General features: G+C 49.3%; 1 protein-coding gene across 2 annotated transcripts; it reads left to right on the top strand.

The window, feature by feature from the left end:
- The first annotated feature begins 310 nt into the window (after positions 1 to 310).
- BLCAP (BLCAP apoptosis inducing factor) lies at positions 311 to 12,473 on the top strand. Of its 2 annotated transcripts, XM_090020937.1 has the most exons (3): positions 377 to 467; positions 9,705 to 9,770; positions 10,729 to 12,473. In XM_090020937.1, exon 3 carries the CDS (start codon positions 10,847 to 10,849, stop codon positions 11,108 to 11,110), a length of 264 nt encoding a protein of 87 aa, XP_089877063.1. In that variant the 5' UTR covers positions 377 to 467; positions 9,705 to 9,770; positions 10,729 to 10,846; the 3' UTR covers positions 11,111 to 12,473. The 2 variants fall into 2 exon arrangements, with proteins under 2 accessions (XP_089877062.1, XP_089877063.1); XM_090020936.1 differs by lacking the exon at positions 9,705 to 9,770 and having other exon boundaries at positions 311 to 467.
- Positions 12,474 to 23,642: the final 11,169 nt, after the last annotated feature.

Genomic DNA, 23,642 nt, shown 5'->3' with positions numbered 1-23,642 from the left:
TAAAAAGGGTCATCGCATAAGAGCGAATTCGCATGAAGCGAGGGAAACCTGGACGTGGCCTCTACCCGACTACAATTCATCCTGGAAGCAGCAGCCCGTCTCTTCCCTTGTTCCTCAAGCCGTCCGTTAAGCTCCTCGAGCGGCGGCACTCAACCTTGCGGCCCTGCGCGCGCACCAGGCGCACAGGCCCCGCGTTCGGGCCAGGTCAGACCCCGCGGCTCGTTAGCTCCCTTCAGCTCCGGGTTGAGGCCCCCGGGCTGCCCGCCGCACTGCCTGCGCCGAGCGCCGAGCGCCGCCGGGCCCCGCGTGGGTCGAGGGGGCGGGGAGACGGCGGCGGCCGAGCGGCGGGAGGGGGGGCGCTGGGCGGGGCGGGCGGTGCCGGCGCGAGGGGCAGCCCGGCGGGGTCCTGCGGGCGCAGCGGCGGGGAGCGGAGCGGAGCTGAGGTCGCGCCATGGCGCGGAGCGCAGGTAATGGGTGCGCCCCAGCCACGCGGGAGGGCCCCGGAGCTGGGGGATCGCCCTGGGGTGCTGGCGGCTTTGCACGTGCGGCCGCCCCGCCTCTACTGCGGGGCAATGTCACGTGTGGCCGGGCCGCGGGGGAACTGTGGGGCAGGGGGCGCGGTGCTGCGACGGGGGTACGGCGAGGGGCCCCCGGCCAGCTCCTCCTCGCCTCACCCGAAGGAGCGCTTCTTTGTTCACCTTACTGCTCGGGAAAAGGAGCCATTTGAGACAGGCCGGTGCCGCCGTACTTGCCAGGCAGGATCAGCCTGCTCCTCCTCTGCCCTGCTCCACTGCTTCTCCCAGCAGTGACACAAACTCACTTCACGGCTGGGCCCTCTTCAAGGAAGGCAGGGACTCGCCTTGACCCAGCTTTGTTTGCATAGTGCAGAAGTGCGGGGTGGGGGGGCTGCAGGAAGGACCCTGTCTCGTAGGCCTGACTGGAGCAGGAGTCTCCCTGAGGCTTTGCCCGAACGAATCCGTGGACGATCGGGTCCAGAGCGGTGGCTCCCAACCTTTCTGACCCAAGGCAGCCCTTGGAAACTGTCAGCTCTTAGCTTTCATCTTTTTTTTTCGCCTACAGAAAAATAATAAAGCGTTTTTTCTGTTGCAAAGAACAAAGACGCCAACTCTGGATTTCTGTCTGAAATCTCTTCGCTTATCTTGTGAATCATGTTTCTAAACAGTGCTAATGTTATACAGCACCCTGCAGCAATTCTTGAATGGTTGACAAGGCACCCCAGGGTGCCCTGGCATGCGATTGCAAAATGGTGGTCTAGCATTTCAGAGCCCTGGAAGGTGATCATAGTTTTAGATGGCTGCTAAGAATCTGACTGTAGTTAGATTGGCTGGACATATCTGAAGGAAGAAGGAGGAAAGGGAGGGGTAGAGCGGAGTAGGATGGCACATCTCTATCCCTAGTGTTTCACAAGCAGGTTTGGTAGTATTACAGCTTTACTGGATGTACACAGAGGTGTGTGATCCATAGTATCGATGGCTACCAACTACTGGCTTTTCAGAGCGCTGGACTAGTACCTAAGAATTGGTGAATCTACTTCTTGCCTAAGAGAAGTGAAAATCACTAAGTAAAGTAACAGCAAAAGTAATGAAGAGTATTCAGTGATTAAACTTGATTTATAGCCATTCCTAAGAGGCCGGGGGAGGGGTATTATTGATGAACCAGAAGGACCTCTTAGCATAGTTGATGTCCCAGTGGCACTACCCTTGCAGCAGCTAGGCTTTGGAAGCAAACTGTGCCATTTCTCTGGAGTATGGGTTAGAAGTTGCAGGACACGGGTTTCTCAAAGAACACAAGGACAATCGTTGCCTGAAAGGTGAATACTTAATTTTTTTCCAGCTGTCATTGGGGAGCTGGATGAACTCCATTGGGGGCATGGGGATATTGACAGGGATAGCAAAAGAACAGATGCCCCTAAAAATCACGTGTACATTTAAGAAGGCTGAAGAATCGGAAACTGAGCGCCTTTGGGGAATTCTGGATATGCCAGTTTGCCCCTGATTGGGCTGGAGCTGAACCTGTCCCCCTGAGTGCCCACTTCCTTACCGTGGGCTGGGCATCAGAACCTGTGTTTCTAGCAGCTGCAGGCCTGTTGTTTCATTCGGAGACCAGGTTGAGCTGTTCCTCATCACATTCTGACTGAGCCCTGTAGCCTGAGACAAAACCCTCTTTTAAAACCATGTCAGACAACTACGTTGTCCCAAAAGAGCTTTGGCTTCAGCCAACCTGTTCAAAGGGCACTGGGGGTGGGGGAGGCAACTAACAATGGTGCATTATAGGTGAGTTGTATAGGAAAGAAACTTAACCTGAGCTCTTGAGGTGATCTGATACAGAAGCAGCAAGGACTGATGTAATAGCGCAGGGCTGGGAGATTGTTCATGCAGCCTTAGGCTGCTTACCTTAGTCTTTTAGTCTTATTCTGTAAAACGGGGTAGCTTCCACGCTTCTCAGGACAGTACGTATGGATAGATGTTCATAAGAAACAGATAAATGTGTATTTAAGTGCTGAACTATTAGACAGTCCTGGTAAGGGGTGGGGGGTGTGCTTACACACATTGTGTACATCTTCACACACATAAAATGCATCTTATCATTGTTAACTTGGGAGTTCTCTGGTTCCTTTAAATTCCAGGGAGAGGCTCAGGTTTCTGAAAAGCTGATTAGTTGACTGACTCTACTGGTGCATTATTGATCTTTTTTTTTTGTAAAGCCTTGGAAAAGCCGGACTGAGAATAGCTTCACTATATGCTGGGAAGAAGGGTTCTTAAATCCACTAGGCTTTTGCATTCTTTCTGGAGCAGCACCTGTTTAATTTTACTCAGTAGGATAGATGTTACCTCTAAGCATTTCCTTGGATGCTTAGTGAAAACCCACCCTGACTATCCCCAGTTGTCAGGGGTAAATGGAGCCTCAGGGTAGCCTTTTTTTCTAAAACAGGAGTATAGAATTGAGTACAGCAGGCTCAAGTGTCCATAAGCTATAGCATTATAAATATCTTGCAACTAACACTATGGTAAGAAGCCTTTTCTGCAGCTCACAAACTTCTCAGTGAATTTATTCTGCTGTCTTTGTTTTTTGAATATTTCTTTGCAAAAAAAGGCAAACTGGGTAGCTGTGACTGGACAGACAAGTCATAAGGGTTTGTTTCTGTTCAGTGACTGGAGAAATGTGGCAGTACATTGGCATGTAGATTTTAATAATGTCCCTGTGAAAATGTGCAGCAAACAAGGGACATGACCACATCTGAAAGATTCGTTAATGAGCGGGCAGAAAACTATTTGTATTTGTCCAGCTCTAATGAGGTGTGTCGCTGGGACCTATAAACTTGCAGGGACAGAGGGTAGGAAGCTCAAGTATATAGCTTAGAGAGACTAGAAAGGAAAGTGAATTGGAGAATGTGGGGAGCTTTTTATGTTCTCAGTGACTAAGCAGGCTGCAACATAGTAGTGCTTCGAAGGAGTCAAAGTAGTCAGTACTCTGGAAATGAGTAAGAAGGGTTGGGTAAACCAGTGTGGTTGACAAGTCAGCTGATTGGGCATGAGGCCTGGAGTACTTCCTGAAGAAGGCACTTGCACCATACTAGCCAAGAAGTCTGAGAGCTGAATCAGAGGACAGAGGAGAACCACAGCAAGAGGTTTGGAAGAAGCAGGATCCAGTTGTGAGACAAAAAGTTTATTCAGTGAGATGCTGCTGAATTCTAGGTAAGAACTTGCTGTCCATGTGTGGCAATCTACTAGAGGTGCACCAATATATTGGTCCATATCATATCAGCACTAGGGGTGAACCGATAGAGATTTTGGGGGCTGATACCGATAACCAATTTAAGGAGGCACATCAGCCAATACTGATCCGATTTCCAATACAGCTGTGTGCAGCTGGTAAGTTCATTGTGGTAGAAGGGGAGGGGGGGTTGTGGGGGGTGAAGATCTATGCCCCCCACAGTAAGGGAGGGGGCAGGCACTGCCTAGCCTGGGTGGGGCATGGTGCGGGACAGAGTTGTGGGGGAGGCTCCCACCGCTGCTTGCACCCCAGGAGGGAATGGGTGGAGTGTGTGCTCCTAGATCTGCGCGGATCAGAGCAGGCAGGCTGTATCAGGGGATGTGCCAGGCTCTTAGCGGGGGCTGAGTGCGGGGCAGGGGCTATGGAGGGGGCTGCAGCCACCCCAGATTTTGTCATAGCCCCACTCCCAGCACCAACACCCATCTGGCGCAGCCCTGGCTCAACACCCCACCTCCACCCCTGTGCTGGGAAGAGCCGGTGCTGTGCCGGGCAGGTGTCAGCACTGAGAGTGGGACTATGGTGAAATTTGGTGTGGCTGCAGCCCCCACCGTAGCCTCTGTCTTAAGCTTGGCACAGCCCTGGCTGCAGCCCGCCCACCCTGCCCCACGCAGATCTGGGGGTACATGCCCCCACCTCCTGTGCCTTCCCAGGGTGCATGCAGCAGTGGGAGCTGGCCCCCACACAAGCCATGGGTCTGTCCTGTGCCCACCCCTTGCCCCAGCTGGACAGTGTCTGCCCCCTCCCTCCCCCCTCCTCTTCCACCACAAGGATTTAGCAGCTGCACACAGCTCTCCACACTACTGGGCTGTGTTCCTTGCTGACTAAATACTGTGCTAAGGCTGCGCACACGCATAAACATTTATCAACCAGATTATCAGCTGCATTGGGCCAATTTCTGATACAGCCAATTTTCTTTATATTGGTACCGATCTGATACCAGGCTGATGTGTCAGTGCACCTCTAAATCGGCACCAATAAAAGGAAAATTGACATTATCGGCAATTGGCTTTTTGTGGCCAATGTGGCCAATAATGTTACCGTAAATGCTGCACGCAAGTGTGCAGCTACAGCATGCAGGCAACTGGGAACTCAGCCCAGCAGCTTGGATAGCAGTGTCCAGCTGGTAAGTCTGTGGGGGTGGAAGAGTCATGAGGGGGCAGATTAAGGCCTGCATGGTGAGGTGGGACAAAACTAAGGAGGGCTTGTCCAGTTTGGGGGGGAGGGCTCCCACCACTGTGCACACCCCTGGGGGAGGCATGGGGGGCATGTTTCCCCTGGATCTGTGTGCAGCGTGAGGGCTGTGCTTGCCTCTTCCCGGGTGGAGGCTGGGCCAGGGTAGCAACAGCAGTGCTGGGGGGGAGGGGCCTACGGCAAACTTTGGGATGGCTGTAGCCCATCCTGTAGCACCCCCCAGCACCTCCACCTGCCCCGAGTGCAGCCCCAGCCTAGCCCCTGCTAGGAAGGCACAGCCCCCACCCCCAGTAGGCAGCCCGCCCTCACCCTGTGCACAAATCTGCTTGGGGGTGGGAGACAGGTGGTGGGGACCCCCCTCCCTGCAGTCCCTGGACAAGCCACCTGTGGCTCCATCCTGCACCCTGCTCTGCCCTGACTGGGCAGTGCCTGCCCCAGCCCTAGTCCTACTCCCTCCCTCACCATAGGGGCCTCAATCTGTGCCCCCGTGCCTCTTCCCTTCTCCACCCCAAACTTACAGGCCTGACGCTGCTCTTCAGGGTGCCAGATCACATGTTGGCTATTGGATTGGTGTTGGCCGATATGACTGGCTAATAATCGGCCATCAGTATTAGCCAAAAAAATCTTTATTAGTGCACACCTACAGTCTACCCTTACTGGATCAAAAGCAGGAAACTGGTTTCCTGGTGGTGAAAGGAAAGAGAAAATCAAGTGGGAATTCAATGCATTTGCTGCCTCAGACTACTGTAGGGCAGTCTAGATAGACTATTTTGGGTATGTCCAAGTCTAATTTAGATAAAGCAATTAGTGATCAGAGACTGGAAAATGAAGAGGGACTTTTTACCTCTGAGGAAATAAGGTAATAAGGGTAAGAGGGCCAGTGTCCCAAGCGCCTTAAGGATGATAGAGCAGAACAGAATAAATCTCTTTTTTTTTCCAAAAATACAATGGAAAGTAGATAGCCAAGGCCTGCCATACCTGGCTTGCTTTACATTTTCCTTCCCAACCCCCAAGAGAGACATCACTCATGTTAAAGATGGCTGACCATACTTCCCTATCCTCCTGGTTCTTCAGAACTGGAAGTATTCTCACTCTTTAAAAAAAAATCTCAAATAAGTAATACTGGATTATGAAAAACAGATTATAGGCCTGTCTGTCAGTCTCACACTGAAAGCTTCCAGCACTGATATTTACCATCAGCCCTTGTTCTAGTTTTTTCTTTCACCTTGTACTCCACATTTGGGTTCATGAATCTGAGAAATCTAATTGTTGGGGCAGTAGTTAAGAGTTGTAGGAAGAAAAATGATACCTGCTACTCAGCACTTTTGGCTGTTTTCAGCTGGAATAATTGGTGTAAATCTGAACACTCATGGCCAAGAGCAAAATTTTTGAGTCAAAGCAATCTCTGTTGAAAATGCTGCTGGTTGATTTTGCAGCTGGGTATCGTGAATGCTGCCTCAAACTACAGACTCTGCTAAAAAGCGTTGTTACAAAAATAATAGTGTGTTGTGAGGCCATTGCAGCTCTGAAACTAAGTTAGGTCAACATTTGGGTAAGACATGTAAGGAACATCCAGCACTGGAGGAAGTGGTATCAGCATTGCAGTTTGTAGACCTTACGTCTGTTGTTTTGCCTTAACTAGGATTTAAAGGCATAAGGAAGATTATATTAGTTACCTCCATTTAACGTCACAGTTGTCTTAAATTCTAGTTCTGCATCCAGAATCTGGAATCTGTGGAGACCTGGTGTCCCATCCTGATACTGGTTCTGACTTCTGGAGGAAACCCAAAATAAAATTCCTGAAGCCTTGTGATTTAGAAAAGTCCTGTGATATTGCTAAGGGCAGGTCTTTTAACTTTCCCCACACTTCACTTTTAGCTTAAAACACCCTACATAACATCTACATCCCTGGTGCAGTTCCAGTTCACTCCCTGTCCCAAGTTGTTGAGCTGTGCTTAGTGCTTTTGGTTGCTGCATTTCAGTCTGAGGGTGGCTGCGTGCAAGTTGGTAGACTAATCCACCAGGTGGAGGAGGAGAAACCATGCTTCAGTCAGATGCACAGACCAAGTTCATGAGGTCAGGGCTGTCTTTTAAATCTTGGTTTCTTTGTTAAAGCACCTCAAGAGTTTCACTGCATTGCTTGTCTTAGCTCTTCTTCATGGCTTTGCTGCTTTAGCCCGTGGAGGTTTCTCATCAGTTTGTGCCCACTCCTGTTAGTTTCATAGTTTCTAGGGTCAGAAGGGACCTGAGTAGATCATCTAGTCCGACCCCTCCTGCCATGGCAGGAAATAGTAATTAGATGTCTCCTTAGCTGCCAGATGAAAAGTCCTTTCCTCAACTGCTACTTTGTGTAAAAGGCAACAAAGCCATATGTGATCTCCTGCAGGTAGGTACAGTCTTGAAAGGGCAGGAGCTGAAGCTCTAGTGTCCTGATCCACTGCATTTCCATGGTGGACATAGTGATCCTTGCCCATAATTTCTGTAGTGATTTTTTTTTTTTAAGTTTGCAGAGCATTTGAATGAAAGTTTCTATACAACAACAAGATCTGTCTTGTGCATTTGAGAACTATTGTGTAGCGGGATTAAAGGGGGGGCTGCAGAGCACTGACTCGCTACAATTGTGTTGCTGTCTGCTCTCATGCTGCATCTTTGACTAGACAGGAAGGAAAATAAAGGGGTCTCTGTGTGTGTTCATGCATGGGGTGGGAGGTGGGGATTTAGCTGCCTCCCTCTCCTGAGACCTATCAGGCCAAGTTGTTCCTCTGAAAACTTACCCCTGGCAGGAATTAAGGAGCACTTGCATTCTGCAGTGCCTTTCATCTGAGGATCTTAAAGGTTAATAGACCTCACTCCTGCAAAATAAGCAAGGTTTAGCCTGTGTCGCCGACAGGGAAACTGGCACAGGTCAAGACTTGCCCAGAGAGACGAGTGAGTCATTGAAGCTGGAATAAAAACCTGGGGTTCCAGTTCTTTCTTCTTGGCTCGCCCTGCTGGACTATTGCAGTTTAAAACAAATGTCTCAGTAAATTACCAAGCCAGAAAACAAGCTCATTAACTTTCCTGACAAAACAAACTCCAGTTCCCCACTCTGTCTGCTGAAGGATTCTCACTTTCCTCTCCCTGCTGCAGCAAGACAAACACAACGTACCTTGTATTTCAGCACACTGATCTGCTGTCTAATCACAGATGGGGGACACACTTTCACTGCTAGTAAGGTAGATCCTCTCATGGATAGCACAGGAGAAGTAATGCATGAGGCAGGAATGTGCTTCCAGCTTTCATCAGTGTACCAGGTACTTAAATAAGACTTGCAGCATCACAGTCTCTATTATGACTTCACTGCTCATGGCAGGAAGCAGTTTGTGATTTTCTTTGGACTCTGCCATGCAATCTGTTATTTCTTGACTACCTTCCCAAAGTCAGGAAACCTCATCCAGCTTCACCCAAGGAATGTTTGTTGGTCTGTCTTCTCAGTTCTTTGTCCCACCAGTCTCCTGGCACCCAACAGATCTAATCCAGACACACTTAGCTTGGTCCTTCATCCTTCTGACAGAACACCATGCAGTTCAGCCTATGAAAGGAGGAGGATCTTTAGCCATCACAACCAGAGGGGCTGTTTGTTCAGTGGTGATACCAGAACCTGTGGCATCTTCCCACAGATAACAGGTTTGGCCCAATTTCAAACATTTCCCCTGTCCCTTTGTTGGCTGCCACTATCCTTGGCAGTGCTGTATGTACATAATAATAGTTACTTGTGGAATGAAAAGAACCGTCTAAATCTAAGCTCTTATGGACTGCTTCTCAGAGTCTCATTTTCCTTCTTTTTACCATCTCTGGTGTCACTTTAACAGCCCTATACATCATCTCAATGTGATACTAGGTTGAGTATCCAGGTTGGGGTGCCCTGATTGCGGCTCTGAGACCTTGGGTAAATCTCATCAACTGCTCAGAGAGATGCTGGGGCCAGCAGATAGCTTTAGAGCTTGTCTCACCTGCGTATCATTGGCATGTAGTTCCGTCTTGCAACTCTTCTCCGTTTCCTCGTATGTAAAATGAAGATAAATGCTTTGGAATGTACTTGAAGGTCCTCAGATGGAACAGGTCATGCAGGGCTAAGTACTTTAGCTTCAGCTACTTAGATCACTTGCTGTAGCTGCTGCCAGTCTGCTAAGGGGAGAAGTGTAATTTCTGGTCTGCCAGTCAGCCACCCCACATTGGCTCTCTTGTCAAAACATGCTGCTTCAATACATCTTATAAGGGCAGGCCACACAAGGCTATCCCGTGCTTAAATGCTGCCATTTTGAGACTGCCCTGGATCTGATCTGATCCGATCTGATCTGACACTCTTGTTAGGCTGGGATTGTAAATCCTTCAGGCTTTGTAGCATGCACACTGTCAGCATTCAAGAGTAGCTTTCAATGATTTTAATTTATTGTTGGTTTCCCGTGCTCTCTGCTCACAGAATGGTATAGGGTGGGTGTGTACTCCATTTTCAGTTGGGTGTTGTTTTAATGGGTCTGTGTGTGGGGGAGAGAGTGGGACACAGCTCAACACCCCAGTGTTTCAACAATGAGTAAAAGCACTGAAGAGGCATCTGCCTTCTCTGATTCTCCTGCTTTTGGCCTTTTCATTCAATAGTACAAGAAACCATTGTGGGTAATTAATTGATTGGGCTTCACTCCTATCTTGTGTTCCTTGCTCCTCTTTTTTTTTTGCAGCCCCAGGACCTGAAATTGGCTTTTGGTTTGCTTCTCCTGGGAAAAAGAAAAAGTAGTGCTACTAAGGTAAACCTTGTAGAATCCTGTCATTGCAGGGCCAAGCAGGAAATCAAGTGGTAAAAAGTGAGATTTGCCCCTCATCCCACACTTGTCAATCTTTCTACTACTTGTCACATGCCATCAACCATATGCCGAGCTGCTTTTCCAGCTGGGCCTGTTTGACAGAAGTGATTTCCCCTTTGGGAGCAAAATTAGGTTCCATCAACCATTCTTTGCCGTCCGTTGCTTTCCATGCAGCAGCTGCAAGATCACCTCTGCACACTGCACTTGCTTACATGCCTTCCTAATCTCTGGACATTTTCAGTTGAGCGTGCACATCGGGAGGAAAACAAGCTGCTGCATCTTCACTGTGTAACAAGCTTTCCCTTCAGCTTTCCATACTGCACTAAGGGAGAGGGGCTGTTTGCTGCTGTTCTGGAAGTCGGGGGGCAGTGTCTTTGTGGTCTGCACTTCTTCCCAGAAATTGGAGACTTCATCCACCTCCATTATGACAGGGATGCAACCTTGCCCTACCTCTTGTCCTGCATACTAGATAATGATGTTTTTGCCATTTCTCTGGGAAGCCTCACATCCTAACATTGAAACCTGCAGCCAGGCCCTATTCCCCCGTTTGGTATCTGAAAACTCAGAGTGCAATCTTATTCCTGTTCCAGTCCCCAAGAAAGCATCAATGCATCTACTTCTGTGAATGCTTTCACTTCAGCCTTAAGACTGAATCATAAAAGATGGCAACAAGGAGGAAGAGGAGAATCCACCTATCTTTCGTCAGGGACTCCAGCAGGGTAGATAGAGTAGGATTGGTTGTAGATACCCAACAGATGGAACAGCATCAGGTGCTTCATGCTGAAATGGACAAAGTACAGAATTTGGGGAGCGAAGTGACTGTATGAAAAGACTGTTTGACTTGTTTGGCATATACCCACAACCCGAGTGTGACTGTTCCCCTTCTCTCTTTCTCTCTCAGCTTTATCTTCATGTTACAGAACAGCCTTGTGGATCCTGCCTGCCTGAAGATTTGGTGGACCACTCTCCAGAAACATTTCTGATTGCTTCTGTCCTTGGGTCCTGGACTGCCAGACACTATGTACTGCCTTCAGTGGTTACTGCCTGTCCTTCTCATCCCCAAGCCCCTCAATCCTGCATTGTGGTTCAGTCACTCGATGTTCATGGGCTTCTACCTGCTGAGTTTCCTCCTGGAGCGGAAGCCATGCACAATTTGTGCCTTGGTCTTCCTGGCAGCCTTGTTCCTCATCTGCTATAGCTGCTGGGGGAACTGCTTCCTGTACCACTGCACTGGCTCCCAACTGCCTGAATCAGCTCATGATCCCAGCATAGTTGGTACTTAAACCAGTCTCTCAGCCTGCCGACGACTCCAGTTTTGCTTTTAAAGAGGGGGGTTGGGGGCAGGAGGGATTGTGAGGCATGCGGCTGGAGTACAAGCAGCCTGTGTTCTGTAATGTATGCGTGGACTAGAGCGGTAAATTCCTGACCAGCCCTCCCATTTTGCCTGTGGCTTGTTTACTGTGTGAACTCTGGCATCACCACCTGCTTTTAGAAGCAGAACAGCCCTATCTTTTTCTTCCTGTGTTGTTGGAAATAGACACCAGCCCTTCCAGCTGAGGTGTGGGGGGGAAGAAGGAGCTGTCACCCTGTCTTGTTCTTGCATGGTGGTGGAGTTCTGCTGTGTCTCTTGCTTATCCTTGTATGGCCATGGCGGTCTGTCCTAGGGCTTTGAGCTCACCAGATCTGTCGAAGCAGCCACAGGAGTCTCTCCATCTCGCTCTCTGCAGGGCATCAGGCTTTCTCGCCCTGCTGATCAAGGGAACTCAGCAGCTAACAGACGGATGCAGCCAAAAGTTGTGGAGCCAGAGGCCATTGAGTCATCTCCTGCTCAGCATGCCAAATCTAAGCATCTGCACTGCCCAAGTGCTTTCTGAACTACTTACATGCTCCTCAGTCACAGCTTAAAAACCCTCAGTTGTCATGATGCTTTTACAGCACTTCTCACAGGGGTCAAGCTCCCTTCCTTGCTGTGGCTTTGATTGCTGGGATCTGAACGCATGCTCTGCTATGGTGTTTGGGGTTGTGTAAAGTTGGCACTCCCAGCCTGACAGGCTAGGAGACCATTGTGGGGGGGGGAGGTAGGGATGATGCTGTGAAGTGCTGCAGTTCAAAACAGCAAATGGTTACAGTTATTTAAATGACAGTGTTTTCAGGCCAGGGATGACTGTGCATTTTCTATTATTAAAAGCAAGCCAGCTGCCAGATTCCCTGCCTGGGGAGAGGGAGGAACAGATGGCTAGTGGGAAGTGCCTGGGTCAGCCTCTTCCCTTGGCAGGAGGTTTTGATGTGCCCTGAGTGGCACTTGCTGCACAGCTTTCTTTCCCACCCCCACCATTCCTGGAGCTGCCAGGGGAACAGTCCTCCTTGCAGAACAAGGCAATCACTTGTGAGAAATTTAACCAGTTCTCAAAAAAAAAAAAAACAAAAAAAAAAAACAAAAAAGAACACACTGGCTCCAAAGCATCCAGGTGACTGTTCTGTTTGCCATCCATTTGTCTCCACACATGCTTCTTCTCATGAAGAGGGGCAGGAATAGCTGCTGCTGTTTCCCTAAGAAGTAGAAAATCAAATTGTACAACTTCCAGAGCATTTGGTTTGTTCATTGCACAGCTGTTCAAGATGTTTAATAAAGCTTTATAAACTTTGGTCTATGGACTTGTGCCAGTTTGATGCATCCACTGCCCCTGGACTAAGGCATCTGGCCCAGTAACTTTCTGTTCCTCCACATCCTTTTCTGAGGACAAGCCAAAGCAGGCCTACAAAAATACTGGAGTCTGCACCAATGCCACGTTTGCTTACATTGTTTGCTTGGTCTGGAACACAGAGTGCCTGACACTCGCCCTTCTTCCCATTCAGTTAAGAGGGATTTGGACACAGATTTTAAAAATCAGAAGTAGGTTTTACATGTGGCCCTGAGGCCTGGTTCAAGTGGCAAGACCAAACTCACAGACTTCCAGCTGCAAGGGTAGGTGGCTAAGTCTAAAACTAAGGACTCCAGTACACTGGCAGAAATGAGACCTGTTTCAGTAGCACCAGTGGAAGAAGCTGTAGCATCTCCAGCAGTTGCATATGTTTTCACATAGGGCTCACTGAGGAGGTGGCAACGCCTGAATCCATCCCCCCTGCTTTGCTGTGCAGCTGTCATTTGACAGAAGTGAGACGGAGTTCATCCCTGGATGCAGCTTAATACAGACATGCCATCAGAGTTGTTTGAGAAAAAGTGTATGAGGTTTGTCTCAGCACTCTTGTTCCAGGTGAGCTCTTCGAGGATGCAGCCTTGGACTCTGAAGTAGAAGGCTAGGATAGTGCTTTCATTGTACCAAGTACAACATATTCTGCCTCTTGCATTTTGAAATTGTTTGGTAAAACAGCCAGACCCCTCTGCCCCCTTTTTTGTTAAGCAGTTAATGTGCATCAGAATATTTGCCCAATGATTTGCAATCCGTAAGAGCAAGAGAGAGACCTTACATAGCTAAGGAAAGTTGCTTATAATGCAGCTCGTCTCTGGTTTGTAGCAGTGGCAGACAAGGGAGCAGCTCATAGTTAAATACACAGCAAAGTGATAAAGAGGAGATGGGAACTAGAAGTTCAGGGATTACATAGAGGCTGGTTCAGAGCCACAGCCTCATTACTTAGTGACCTGTGTGAAATGAGTCTGGAGAGCCTCCCGTGTTCTTCACTAACTTGTCTTCATTTGAAACGCTTGACAGCCTCTACCAGTAAGGCAGGGGCTAGTACCTTTGTCCTCACCCAGAGGATGGCCCCTCACAGTCAAAGCATATTGGCAGGGTAGCATAGAGAAGTTTGCTAAACCTTTGTCCTGTGAGCAGAGGGCACCAGCACTCTGGCACCTGATCCTAGCACCACATTCTCAGGCTGCAGCATAATTGCAGCATCCAAATTTCAAAGCATCTGTTGCTTGCCTTACCTGCCTCACCACAATTCCAGAAATCACTTACTCAGAGGTAAGGAACACTGCCACCCTCACCTGGGCTGCATGCAAATACTCTGTCCTCATTGCCAGGCTCTGCTAGGATGATATTCTATATGGGGTTCCTTTGCTAGCTGGTGTCTAGCTGGTCAAGAGGTCACTGCTTCCACCACAGTTGTGATCCGCTGAAACTGAATCCAGTTTTCTTTGTTGCCTCAACTCGCACAAGTCCAACTTGGCAAGAAGTGGCAGCGCACCAGCTTTATAAAGTGTAAGAAACAGCTTTGCATGGTCCTGAACAGATGTCAAAAAGCAGCTTTCACCTGTCTGGTTTGGGTATTTGTCTCATCATTTGTGCAGAGCCTCAGGACTAGGAGACAGCTACACTGAAGTCAATGTAGGCTTAACTGAAGTCAGCGTAGGCTTAACTGCTCAACGTGCTCACTGCTCAGCAGCTACAGGAACAGCCTGTACTAAGATACTATACTTGCACTCCATTAAGGCTGCTTGCCTCCTTTCTCAGGATGCATTACACATCTAAATGTCAGCCATGATATAGATAAGACGTAGTCTAGGTCTGCTTTAAAATCAGAATTGGATGGGACCTCAAGGGGCCTCCGGTCAAGTCCCCTGCACAAATACAAGAATACAGTTCAAATCCATCCCCATCAAATGCTTATCCAGTCTCCCCTTGAAAACTTCCAGTGACAGAGTCTACAGCTCCCCTGGGTGGTCTAGTCCACTGCCTCGCTGTTCCAAGAGCATTTTCCCTGGGTGCATCAACATGAGAAACAATGCCCATTGGACTAATTCTACTGCGTGTTAGGGCATCACGCAAAGTGTGCTAATGCACAGTAGATTAGTCCAGCATGCACAAAAAACATTTATATGCGCTAATGTGCAGTAACACCAATTACAGCACATTAAGTTAGTAACTTATTACTGGTACTAAATAAATGTGCCATAATTACGATGCATTAACAAACATGTAGATGTGCCCCCTGAGATCTAGTCTAGAGCAGCTTTGGTGCAATTTAAAACCACTGCTTTGTGTTCTGCCCTGTGTGGCAAGGGCAAACAGTTCTCCCTCTTTTTTGTGGCAGCCTGTCACATTTTTAAACTGTTAAGAAGACCGCCCCTCCCCCCCCCGCCATTTAGAGCCCTTGCAATAGACTAGCATTTTGCAAATTCCCAGCCCAAAGCACACTTACATTAATACAGTTTTTCCGTGGCACACCAGTTAAGGCATTCCCCAGCCTCATCCCTATTGTAGCTCATTGCCAGGGCAAAATTCCATGGCGCACCTGTTCATTTCTGATAGCACACTTCTGTGCTGTGGCACACTGGTTGGGAAACACTGCTCCCAGTCAGTTTCCTGTCACACAGCTGAAGGCAGTACAAGTCCATTAGGAAGCAGACAGTACAAAAATGTGTACACTTAAGTGGTTTATGCACTTAACTGATATGCAGAAAACATGCCATTTATAATCTGATCAGCAGGCAGCAATTTGAGATTAAACTCCTTTTGCACAGTTAAACAGATTATGCACTTATTCAACCCGCATGCAAGTAAACAATGGCGTAGTAATGGTATGAGAAACCCTAAGGAAAACTGGCAGATCAGTACTAGTTAAATGCTCTAACTAGGTAGCAAGGATTTCTTGGGGTATCTTTTATTGGACTAGCTATGGACTTGAAATGGAGTTAGACAAGCTTTCAAATGCAGGACATTCTTCATCAGGTGGTTTAGGTGCAAAGAAGTGAGGGCAAATGCCTCTTCTAGTTATGATTCAGAGTACATTGGCTTAAATAGCTCCATTTTAAAAATAAGTACCCAAAGCTTTTTGCTAACTGGGCTAAATTTCACCTTATAGCCATTTAACTGAGCCCAGGCCATTAGGTACCCATTAGACTGGAAAGTCTGAGATCTTTAGGAGACAGAAAACTGGAAATGTATTTTGTGACCCAGCTCTGCAATGAAGTAAGGCAACACTTCCCATTCGTTCTTTATTCCATTTCCTTTCAGTAAGACATCTACAAACCTGCTTCCTTTTAAGATTAGATCCAACCTGGAGAAAACATTTAAAAGTAAGGACCTGCCACCACAGCATGCGTAAAGAACTTGGAAACTTTGGGTGGGGAGGAGTCCAAGCAATAAGCTTTTACATAAACTTTCACGCTAAAGCTGTTTATAGTCCTTCTGTACCTCCTAGTACCACGGTGTTTAAGTACTTTGCAGTGTTCAGCATATGCATCCTCAGAAGCCCCCTGTGAGGATACAGAGAAGCACATACCAATTTTTAGGTAGGGAACCATAGTAACTTGGAGTCAGTGTCACACAGGAAGCCTACAGTAGAGCAGGGAATCCAACCCAAGTCTTTCTAGTCCCGTGTTGGTGCCTTCATCACAAGGTCATCTTTACAGCCCATGGAAAGCCAGCTCACAACATTGCACGCCATGAAGGCAGATCCCAGGTCAATCCCATAACGCGTATGGAAAGACGTACAGGGTCTTTACCATCGATGCCCACAAACTACCTCTGGCTCCTCTGAACAAATAACTCATCTCCAACCTAAGTATTTATGCTGCCTGTATGCAAGTCCTTATTCAAGTGGATGAGCTATTTTTTCCACCTCCTGTCAAACAGCGTTTACCTGACAGAGGGAAACACCATGTTCCAGGAGGAGCTGAAGTGGCACTTAAACCCCTTGAAGGAGAAGTGATTAGTGTAAGCACATGCTTTATGTACACCCGCACAATGGGCTAGGTCTGGAGGGGCTCGCTGCAAGCTTGCTAGTCCTGTTCTAACCTGGTTGTGGTGGCACCCAGGGGTTTTTAAACTACTGAATGTGGAAGGTTGCTGGGACAAGAGAGATGTAGGGGGAAGACAAAGGCTTCTGGGAGGGAAAATACTTTTGTGGTCAAGTCCTTGTGAAAGAATTTGGCCAGGCCCCCATTCCAGCTCCAGTACCCATCTGCAGCACAACATTCAGCAAGTATTTCCTGGCTGGGAGCCTTGTCAAGCTTAACTCATGGCTAGGAAATTGCTTGGGGACAGTGGTAGTGTAGAATTGCAACCCACGGCCCTGCCTCCCAACATGGAGCCCTGCTGGCCTGTACTCCTGTTGTCTGCTAAAACCTCTGGCAAGCAGCTTAACTAGGGTTGGATACCTGGGGTACCAGCCCTGGGAACACAGTTGGAGGAGGCACAAAACAGAGCCACTGCATCTGTTGACCAAGACACAGACCCTGGTATGCTTCTGCTCATGGTGACCAGGAGGGTTAAACCATAAGATTATCCCTTTCCCTCCCCTTAGCTTTACACTTAAAATCATGCAACACTAGTCAACAGACCCCAACTTAACCCCAGGGACAGAGCACCTTACCTCAGCCAGGCATTGGGCCTCCCACTCCAGGACTGACCCGCTGTCTCCAGCACCCTCAGCCTCTCTACTCTGGGGCAGGAAGCCTTTCCATCCTTGCCCAAGCAAATGCTAACATGCTTCAACTCACTCTAGCTCCATCTTGCTTAGATTAGAATTTGCACTTAATCATTTCCACTCTCCCTCACTCATCTTGGATAGCAACAAGAAACCGATTTCATGCTGAGTCAGGCCACTGGGACTCGGATACAAGTGGGTATGTCCATCCAAACCCAACCTGGCCTGTGGCAGAAAGGCAAAATTACTGGAATCACAGCCCTCAATTAATCCTCTGAACTCTTTCCCTACATCCCTTTAGCCCAGTGCCACACTAAGTACTTGCTTGGGAGACCTATCCAGCTTTACCAAACTTGCCAGAGCCCCCTCCCCCCCCTTGTTACCAGCAAGGGAAAAGAATAAGGACATTGAACAACTTTTTGTTGCTTACAGTTAGTTCTCTTTGCTGTCTCAGCCATCCTAGTGTTTTTTCCACATAATTTAAACCAGGTATACGGAAGTACTTACACAGGGAGAGAACACAAATCTCGTAGAAAAAGGCACAACAGGAACCAAAGCAGTAAGTAAAAGCTAAAGTCAAAACGATTCAAGTTAGAAATGAGGTTTTTACATTTGTTTGTTTGCTTGTTTTCTTAATAAGCCATTAGAACAAACTACCAAGTGATTCCGTCTCCTGTAGCTTCAAGGCCATGCCAAGATGCCTTTCTGGAGGGTCTGCTTTAGCTGAAATACTGGGCTGAGTACAGGGGGAACCAGGTGAAGTTCCAGGATTTGTGCTTTATTGCAGGTTAGACTTGAGTGCCTCCTACCTTGAGATGCACTGTCCTGCTTGTGGCTTCAAGAAATCCAGCTTTAAAAAGAAGCTTGTAGCTAAGATTCTCAAACAAATTGGCAGCACCCAGTTAGTGGGGAGATATTTAGTTTTTTTCAACAGGTTTATTTAAATCCTGGGAAAGAGGAAAACACCATTCTATAGCATTAAATCAGGTTTTTTCCCCTCCAAAGCACTGTGACTATCTTATAATAGCATCATCTGACTCCAGATAACCTTGCCCACTAACCCTGCAGCTCTAGCTGAATGGGAGGTCAGGCTTTTAAAGAAGGCACCGATTTCTTGGAAAAGGCTGGCACACCCTTATCCAAGTGATCGGCTAGATAAACCAAAAACCTCAGTCCCTGGTTCTGCAAAGACCTCTTTATCATCACAGGGCTGTTGTAAACTTGAGACTGTTGCCCTCCTACACTCTGGTTCATGTGTCATTTCAGTTTGATTGGGGGCAAAGGGAACTCAAGTGTGTGGTGAATATTATTGACCACATTGCTCTGATCCACAATTAAACTGATCACCTGATTTGCCCTTGGCCTCTGCCTGCAGCTGAGATGTCATGGGGAGGGGTATTAGTGAATGGCAAGCAGCCACCTGGACAAACAGCCAGGCAGTGCCACAGCACTTGATCATCAGGGAGAAGAAACTCAAACCTGGGCAGGGGAATTCAAAAGCTTTCCTAATCTCTTTTTGCTTCCACTTTTCATCTTCCATGCACTCCTCCACTGCACACAGCCAGGTTTTAATGCTTACTACCTGTCTACTTGGCCTTTCCCTGTGCCAAGGGCCTGGTGAGCTGGGGGGAGGGGGGTGCAATTCCAATCTGCAATTGCTTTGCTTTCATAATTGCATCACTGCTTGCTGATTACTTTGCTTCTTGGGGACATTGTATCTTGCCTGGCTAAGCACTTGGCAATGTAGCAAGGCTGATGTGTTTGGTTGCTTTATTAATGTCTGCAGTGTAAAGAGAAGGGCAGGTCCTGATCAGGAATTACTCCACCCAGAAGCAAATCCATGCTCACACCTCCAGCCAACCTGGAAAGTGGAACAAAAACAGTTCAACCTCGCAGGGACTCTAAGGGGGTGAATAGCAGCTGTACTGAGTGGCAGACTGGACAATGACACTCGGGGAATAGTAGTGAAAGCTGTGGGGGTTGTGACTTCAGCTTTGATTGTACAACATGTCTTTTTTCACTGGTGTCAGTCCAGTGGTCTCTACTACAGTCAGTGGAAATAGATGTACAGCGAGGTCAAATTTAGGCCACAGATTCTATCCAGCCCCTGCCCACTCCCTTAGTCATTCCCCTTGGCCCTAGCTCCTGCCCTGCACCACCTCTGAGGCTTCTGCTACAACCAGGAGCTCTTCTATCGGCGGTCTCCCAAACTGCCACCAGGATCTCCTCAGGACCTGGTGGCTGGGTTTCCAGATCTGCAGATAGTAATGCAGGGTGCAGACCTCCCTGCCCAGCCCCTGCTGAAACCCACCCCTCTTCCCCCTTTTGAGCCATCACAAACCTGCCCACAGACCTGGGGGTGGGGAACACAATACCAGTCAGAGAAAAGCTGGGTGGCTCAGAGCTGAGGATCAAGTTGGGGCTGCTTGCTGCTGACATGCAGGGCACCTGCCTGGCTTGGTATTGCAGCCTCCAGCTCCTTCACACCTTAGCATGAAGTTCACTGATGAGTTTTATAGGAAGAAGTGATTAATTCTCTCTTGGATCTGATCTTCACCTTTCATGCACAAGGGTCACAGAGCCCCACCTCCTGTGGCAGCTAAGAGCATTATCATGTTCAGCTCCTGCGTGAGAGCCACTCAACCCCGCAGCCTCTTTTCTGAAGTTGATCAGACTGGAAATCTCAGCAGGCCTCTTCCAACCAGTAGGGGGTGGGGGAAAACAGTAGTGAGAGCCAGGTTTGGGCTTAAAAGGCTAAGAATAAAACCACTGGTGCTCAAGCCCCAGGGAATAAATCTAGAGGCAGCAGCAGTGTTGGGAGGCCTCTTTTCCAGGCTGCTTTGGGCATGGCCATTGCTATCTCTATCACAAGGGTTAGTATTTTCTAGCAAGCCAGACAGCAGAGTGACTTCACCTTCAAGTTCTCCGAGTGGCAAGTGTCACTGTGCAAGGCAAAACCTGCAGCCTTCCACATATCTACTGCTGACACAGCTACAGTGGTGGCCAGACATGTTCAGGTAGGTTTGTAAACTGACACATGAAACTAAGCTTACCATAAAATGTGGGCCCTGCATTTCTGCTAGCTGAACTCCAGCCTGCCATGAGCTGGCTGTTTGAACTGGCATTTTTTCCTCCAGCTTCAAAAATCTCACAAACTCTAGCTCACAGTCAATCCCCCAGAAGGCAGAAAATTTCATCTCAGAATTGTCAGTGCAGGCAGGAGGGGCTGGAGATGTGTTGCTGGGGTACTATCACCGAGACTCTCTCTTGAGGAGATGGGAATCGCATGGGTAGGTACATGCTTGCCCTGAGGGATAATGGATCCTTTCAAGGCAGAAACCTAGGTGCACATCCGGCAACCGCGGGCATCACTGCAAACCCATTTCACTCTGCAAGACACCCAAGTCTCTTCAATTTCCCCAGAGCTTTGGGAAAGCTGACCTGGGGAATTAGAAACGTTCTTTAATAAAGCAGGTTAAGAAGAACAAGACACCCTGGCTGATCTTTTGAGCTCTGACATGCCTAATACCCTCCTGGCAATAGCCAAGCAACGCTTTGCAGTAGATTGTAAAGGGAGATCTCAAAGTGGCCTAGCACCTTATGGCTACTTGGCTGGTTCACAGCTGCCTGCACCAACCACTACAAATGGGCACCTGGCTGTGCTGCCAATGCTGCGCTCTCACATCTCTCTGTGCTGCTCTCTCTCCAGTCCTGTCTCAGGAGCCTGGAGACAAGTGGCTTGACTTGCCTCCGCCCTCCTCCTCCCCATATTTGTGGAACAGCCAAATCGTGTCCCTTGATAATAGGGCACAAAACAAACAGGCAGATTAAGTCCTTTAGGAGCCAAGCTGTATAATCCCAGGCGCATCTGCCAGTCCTGAGGGGCTTAGGCAAAGGTCAGCTCAGCTGCTGGTGGGGGGCAGGGGTTCCTGCTGCTTCCTCATGCCAAATGAAGGTGAAGATATGGACAGGACTGCATGACTAACAGCTATTCACCATCATGGGCCCAGGGACATGCTACCTAAACTGACAGCCCTCAGAGACATCCCACACCAGCTGACAGCCCATGTAGGCACTCTGCTCCACCTGCTAGAACAGCCAGCCACACATGTCCACATCCCAGGGGCCTAACAGCAGCTCCTGCACCTGCCAAGCGTTCCTGCCTGCGCCGATTCTCCCGCAGCTGTGTTTGGAGGCAGTAGCAATAGGCAAGTCTGGCAGCTCTCACCGCATGAAAATGGGCTTCGTAGGTGCCAGGTGAAATGGTGACTTGGAACGGCTCCACCTTGGTTTTATCTACCCTGTGCGGGGGTGGGAGCACCCATCCTGTACCTGGGATGGTGGAGCAGGAGTCCTGGCTTTCTACCAACAGACACTTCTCATGTTGGCCTCAATTGCTGCGACTAGGCCTGCCCACCCTGCTCAAGCCCCACAGTGCCTGGGGAATTGAGACAAGTATGGTCTGTGTTACACCCCACACCCAGCCAACTCACCGTACTTCAGGGACAGAGTATACTAGTTTCCAACTGCCCCTTCCAACCTCTTGGGTCTGGGTCCTCGGGGCAAGCAGCTTAGAAGGGGAAAGGCATGAAATGCATAATCTTTGAAAGAAGAAATGAGGGTCTTCCATAGTAGCCCTAGCAACTGGATCCACCACCAGGTGCTTGGAGGAGACTACCAACTCCCCAGCATGTGGGCTTCAGCTTGAGCAGCCACTCCGGTAAACGCATTCATCCCAGAGAAAAGTTCACTATGGGAAAACTGTTCAGGCTGGCATCACCCTTGCCTGTCCCTGTGCTGATAGGAGCTTGGTGCTTTTGGGCCAAGCACTGACATGACCCCAGAAATTCAGGGAGAGCAATGGGAAGAGGGCGTCGCATCTAAATTCCTTTGCTTCAGCACCGCGAGTCAAAGACCCTACTTCCTTCCCCGCACAGCCACCACCTGACCGGCCACTTAATCAGCTGGAACAGGGGTGGAGAGGACTGGGGACCACATGTTGGTTCTTCTCCTGCTTGCCCACAATGCTTGTGCTTTTCAGGACCTGCCTCCAGCGAGGTGGAGGCTATAGGACAGAAAGGTTGAATTTTCCTACTGCAGTGGGGTCAAGGGGGGCAGAAGGGGAACAGGACAGGCCTGCTGTCAAAGGCCCTTTCTGGGGCAAGGATGCAGCATGGCCCTGGGATGCCTCCATCAGCAGGAAAAGGCAGGAGATGGCTAAGGGAAAACCAGACTCCTTAGGGCAGATTCCTGTTCTCCCAGGCTCTAGTGCAGCTGCCATGCCCCCAAGTGTCTGGAAAGCACAAGACACACGCAGAGGTAACAGCAGGCCAGCAGTACCGCACTTAGCACGTGATCCACTGTCTGGGACACACACATCCAGCTGGAGAGCACCTGGCCTGATCTGGCAGAGACATGGAAGCAGAGGAGAGACTCTCCTCCACCCTGCACCCTGGCTTTCTTCCAAACCCAGCCCCAGCCTTGTTGCACTAGATGCACATTTTAAAAAAATCAGCATTTACTCCTGCTATGGCTCCACGACAGCCCTTTTCCCAGGTCACCTGATCAGCACTCTCACGCACCAAGGGGGACAGTGGCAGGCGTGGCTGTGGCAGAGCCATCCTACATCTGGCTGGAGTCGCTCGCTTTTAGCGGTAAGCAGAGGGCAGGACCCTGGGCAAGGTCCTCCGTGGAAGAGCCTGCCCAGCCCTGGGTTTTCTACATGCAGACAATGGAGGAGGGTCTCTTCTCCCCCCTCCCCTGCCCGCCAGCACAATGGAGGCATCCTCCCCTGCCCCTCCCCCATCCCAGGAGGAAGGGATGGGAAGGCAGTGGCAAGGCAGAGATCTGCTGTTCCCCACCTCCCCTCACTGCTGTGACTGAGGACAGCCCAAACAGCTTCAACACACCAAGGTCTGGCTCACCCAGGAGCTGCACACAGTGAAGGGGTGCCCTGGGTGCCACGCTGGGCTGTGCTAGAAGTGCCTGGTCCTCACGGGCTGGGCGTTGGCCCTTCCTTTCCCCCAGTCGTGCTGCCCCTGAAGAAAAAGGCGGTCCAGAGCAGCTCTTGCCAGCTTGCCGCAGCAGGAACAAATGTGCCAATTAAGCCATCAGCCCAGGGAGCAGAGACTTGCAGTGCTGCTGCCAGGAGACACTCTTGTCCTTTTAATGAATTGCTGGGGCCTAATGTAAAAGCACCAACTGTGGAGGGCCACCAGGCTGACTCACCCCGCAGTCTCCAGAGATCAGCAGCAGGAGCCAGGAGCCAGGTTTGGATGCATTGCTGCTGTGGGTTTCCTAGTCTCTGAAGTACTGGGTCTTTGTGGCTTCGTGGGAGCAGCAGGCCTGCCCTCCCGCAAACTTTTCCCAGAGAGGCCTGCCGACTTTCAGTGGCCCTATCACTGCCTCCAGGCTTCCAAACAATTCCCTGGCAATTTTCCTAAT

Source organism: Crocodylus siamensis, chromosome 10 (genome assembly GCF_052110815.1).
Source record: "Crocodylus siamensis isolate JL-2025a chromosome 10, ASM5211081v1, whole genome shotgun sequence".
Classification (NCBI taxonomy): Eukaryota; Metazoa; Chordata; order Crocodylia; family Crocodylidae; genus Crocodylus; species Crocodylus siamensis.
This window is presented reverse-complemented; position numbering and strand designations above follow the sequence as displayed.

Coding starts and splice junctions, on each gene's coding strand:
- BLCAP (XM_090020936.1), top strand. CDS start 10,847: ATGTACTGCCTTCAGTGGTTACTGCCTGTCCTTCTCATCCCCAAGCCC.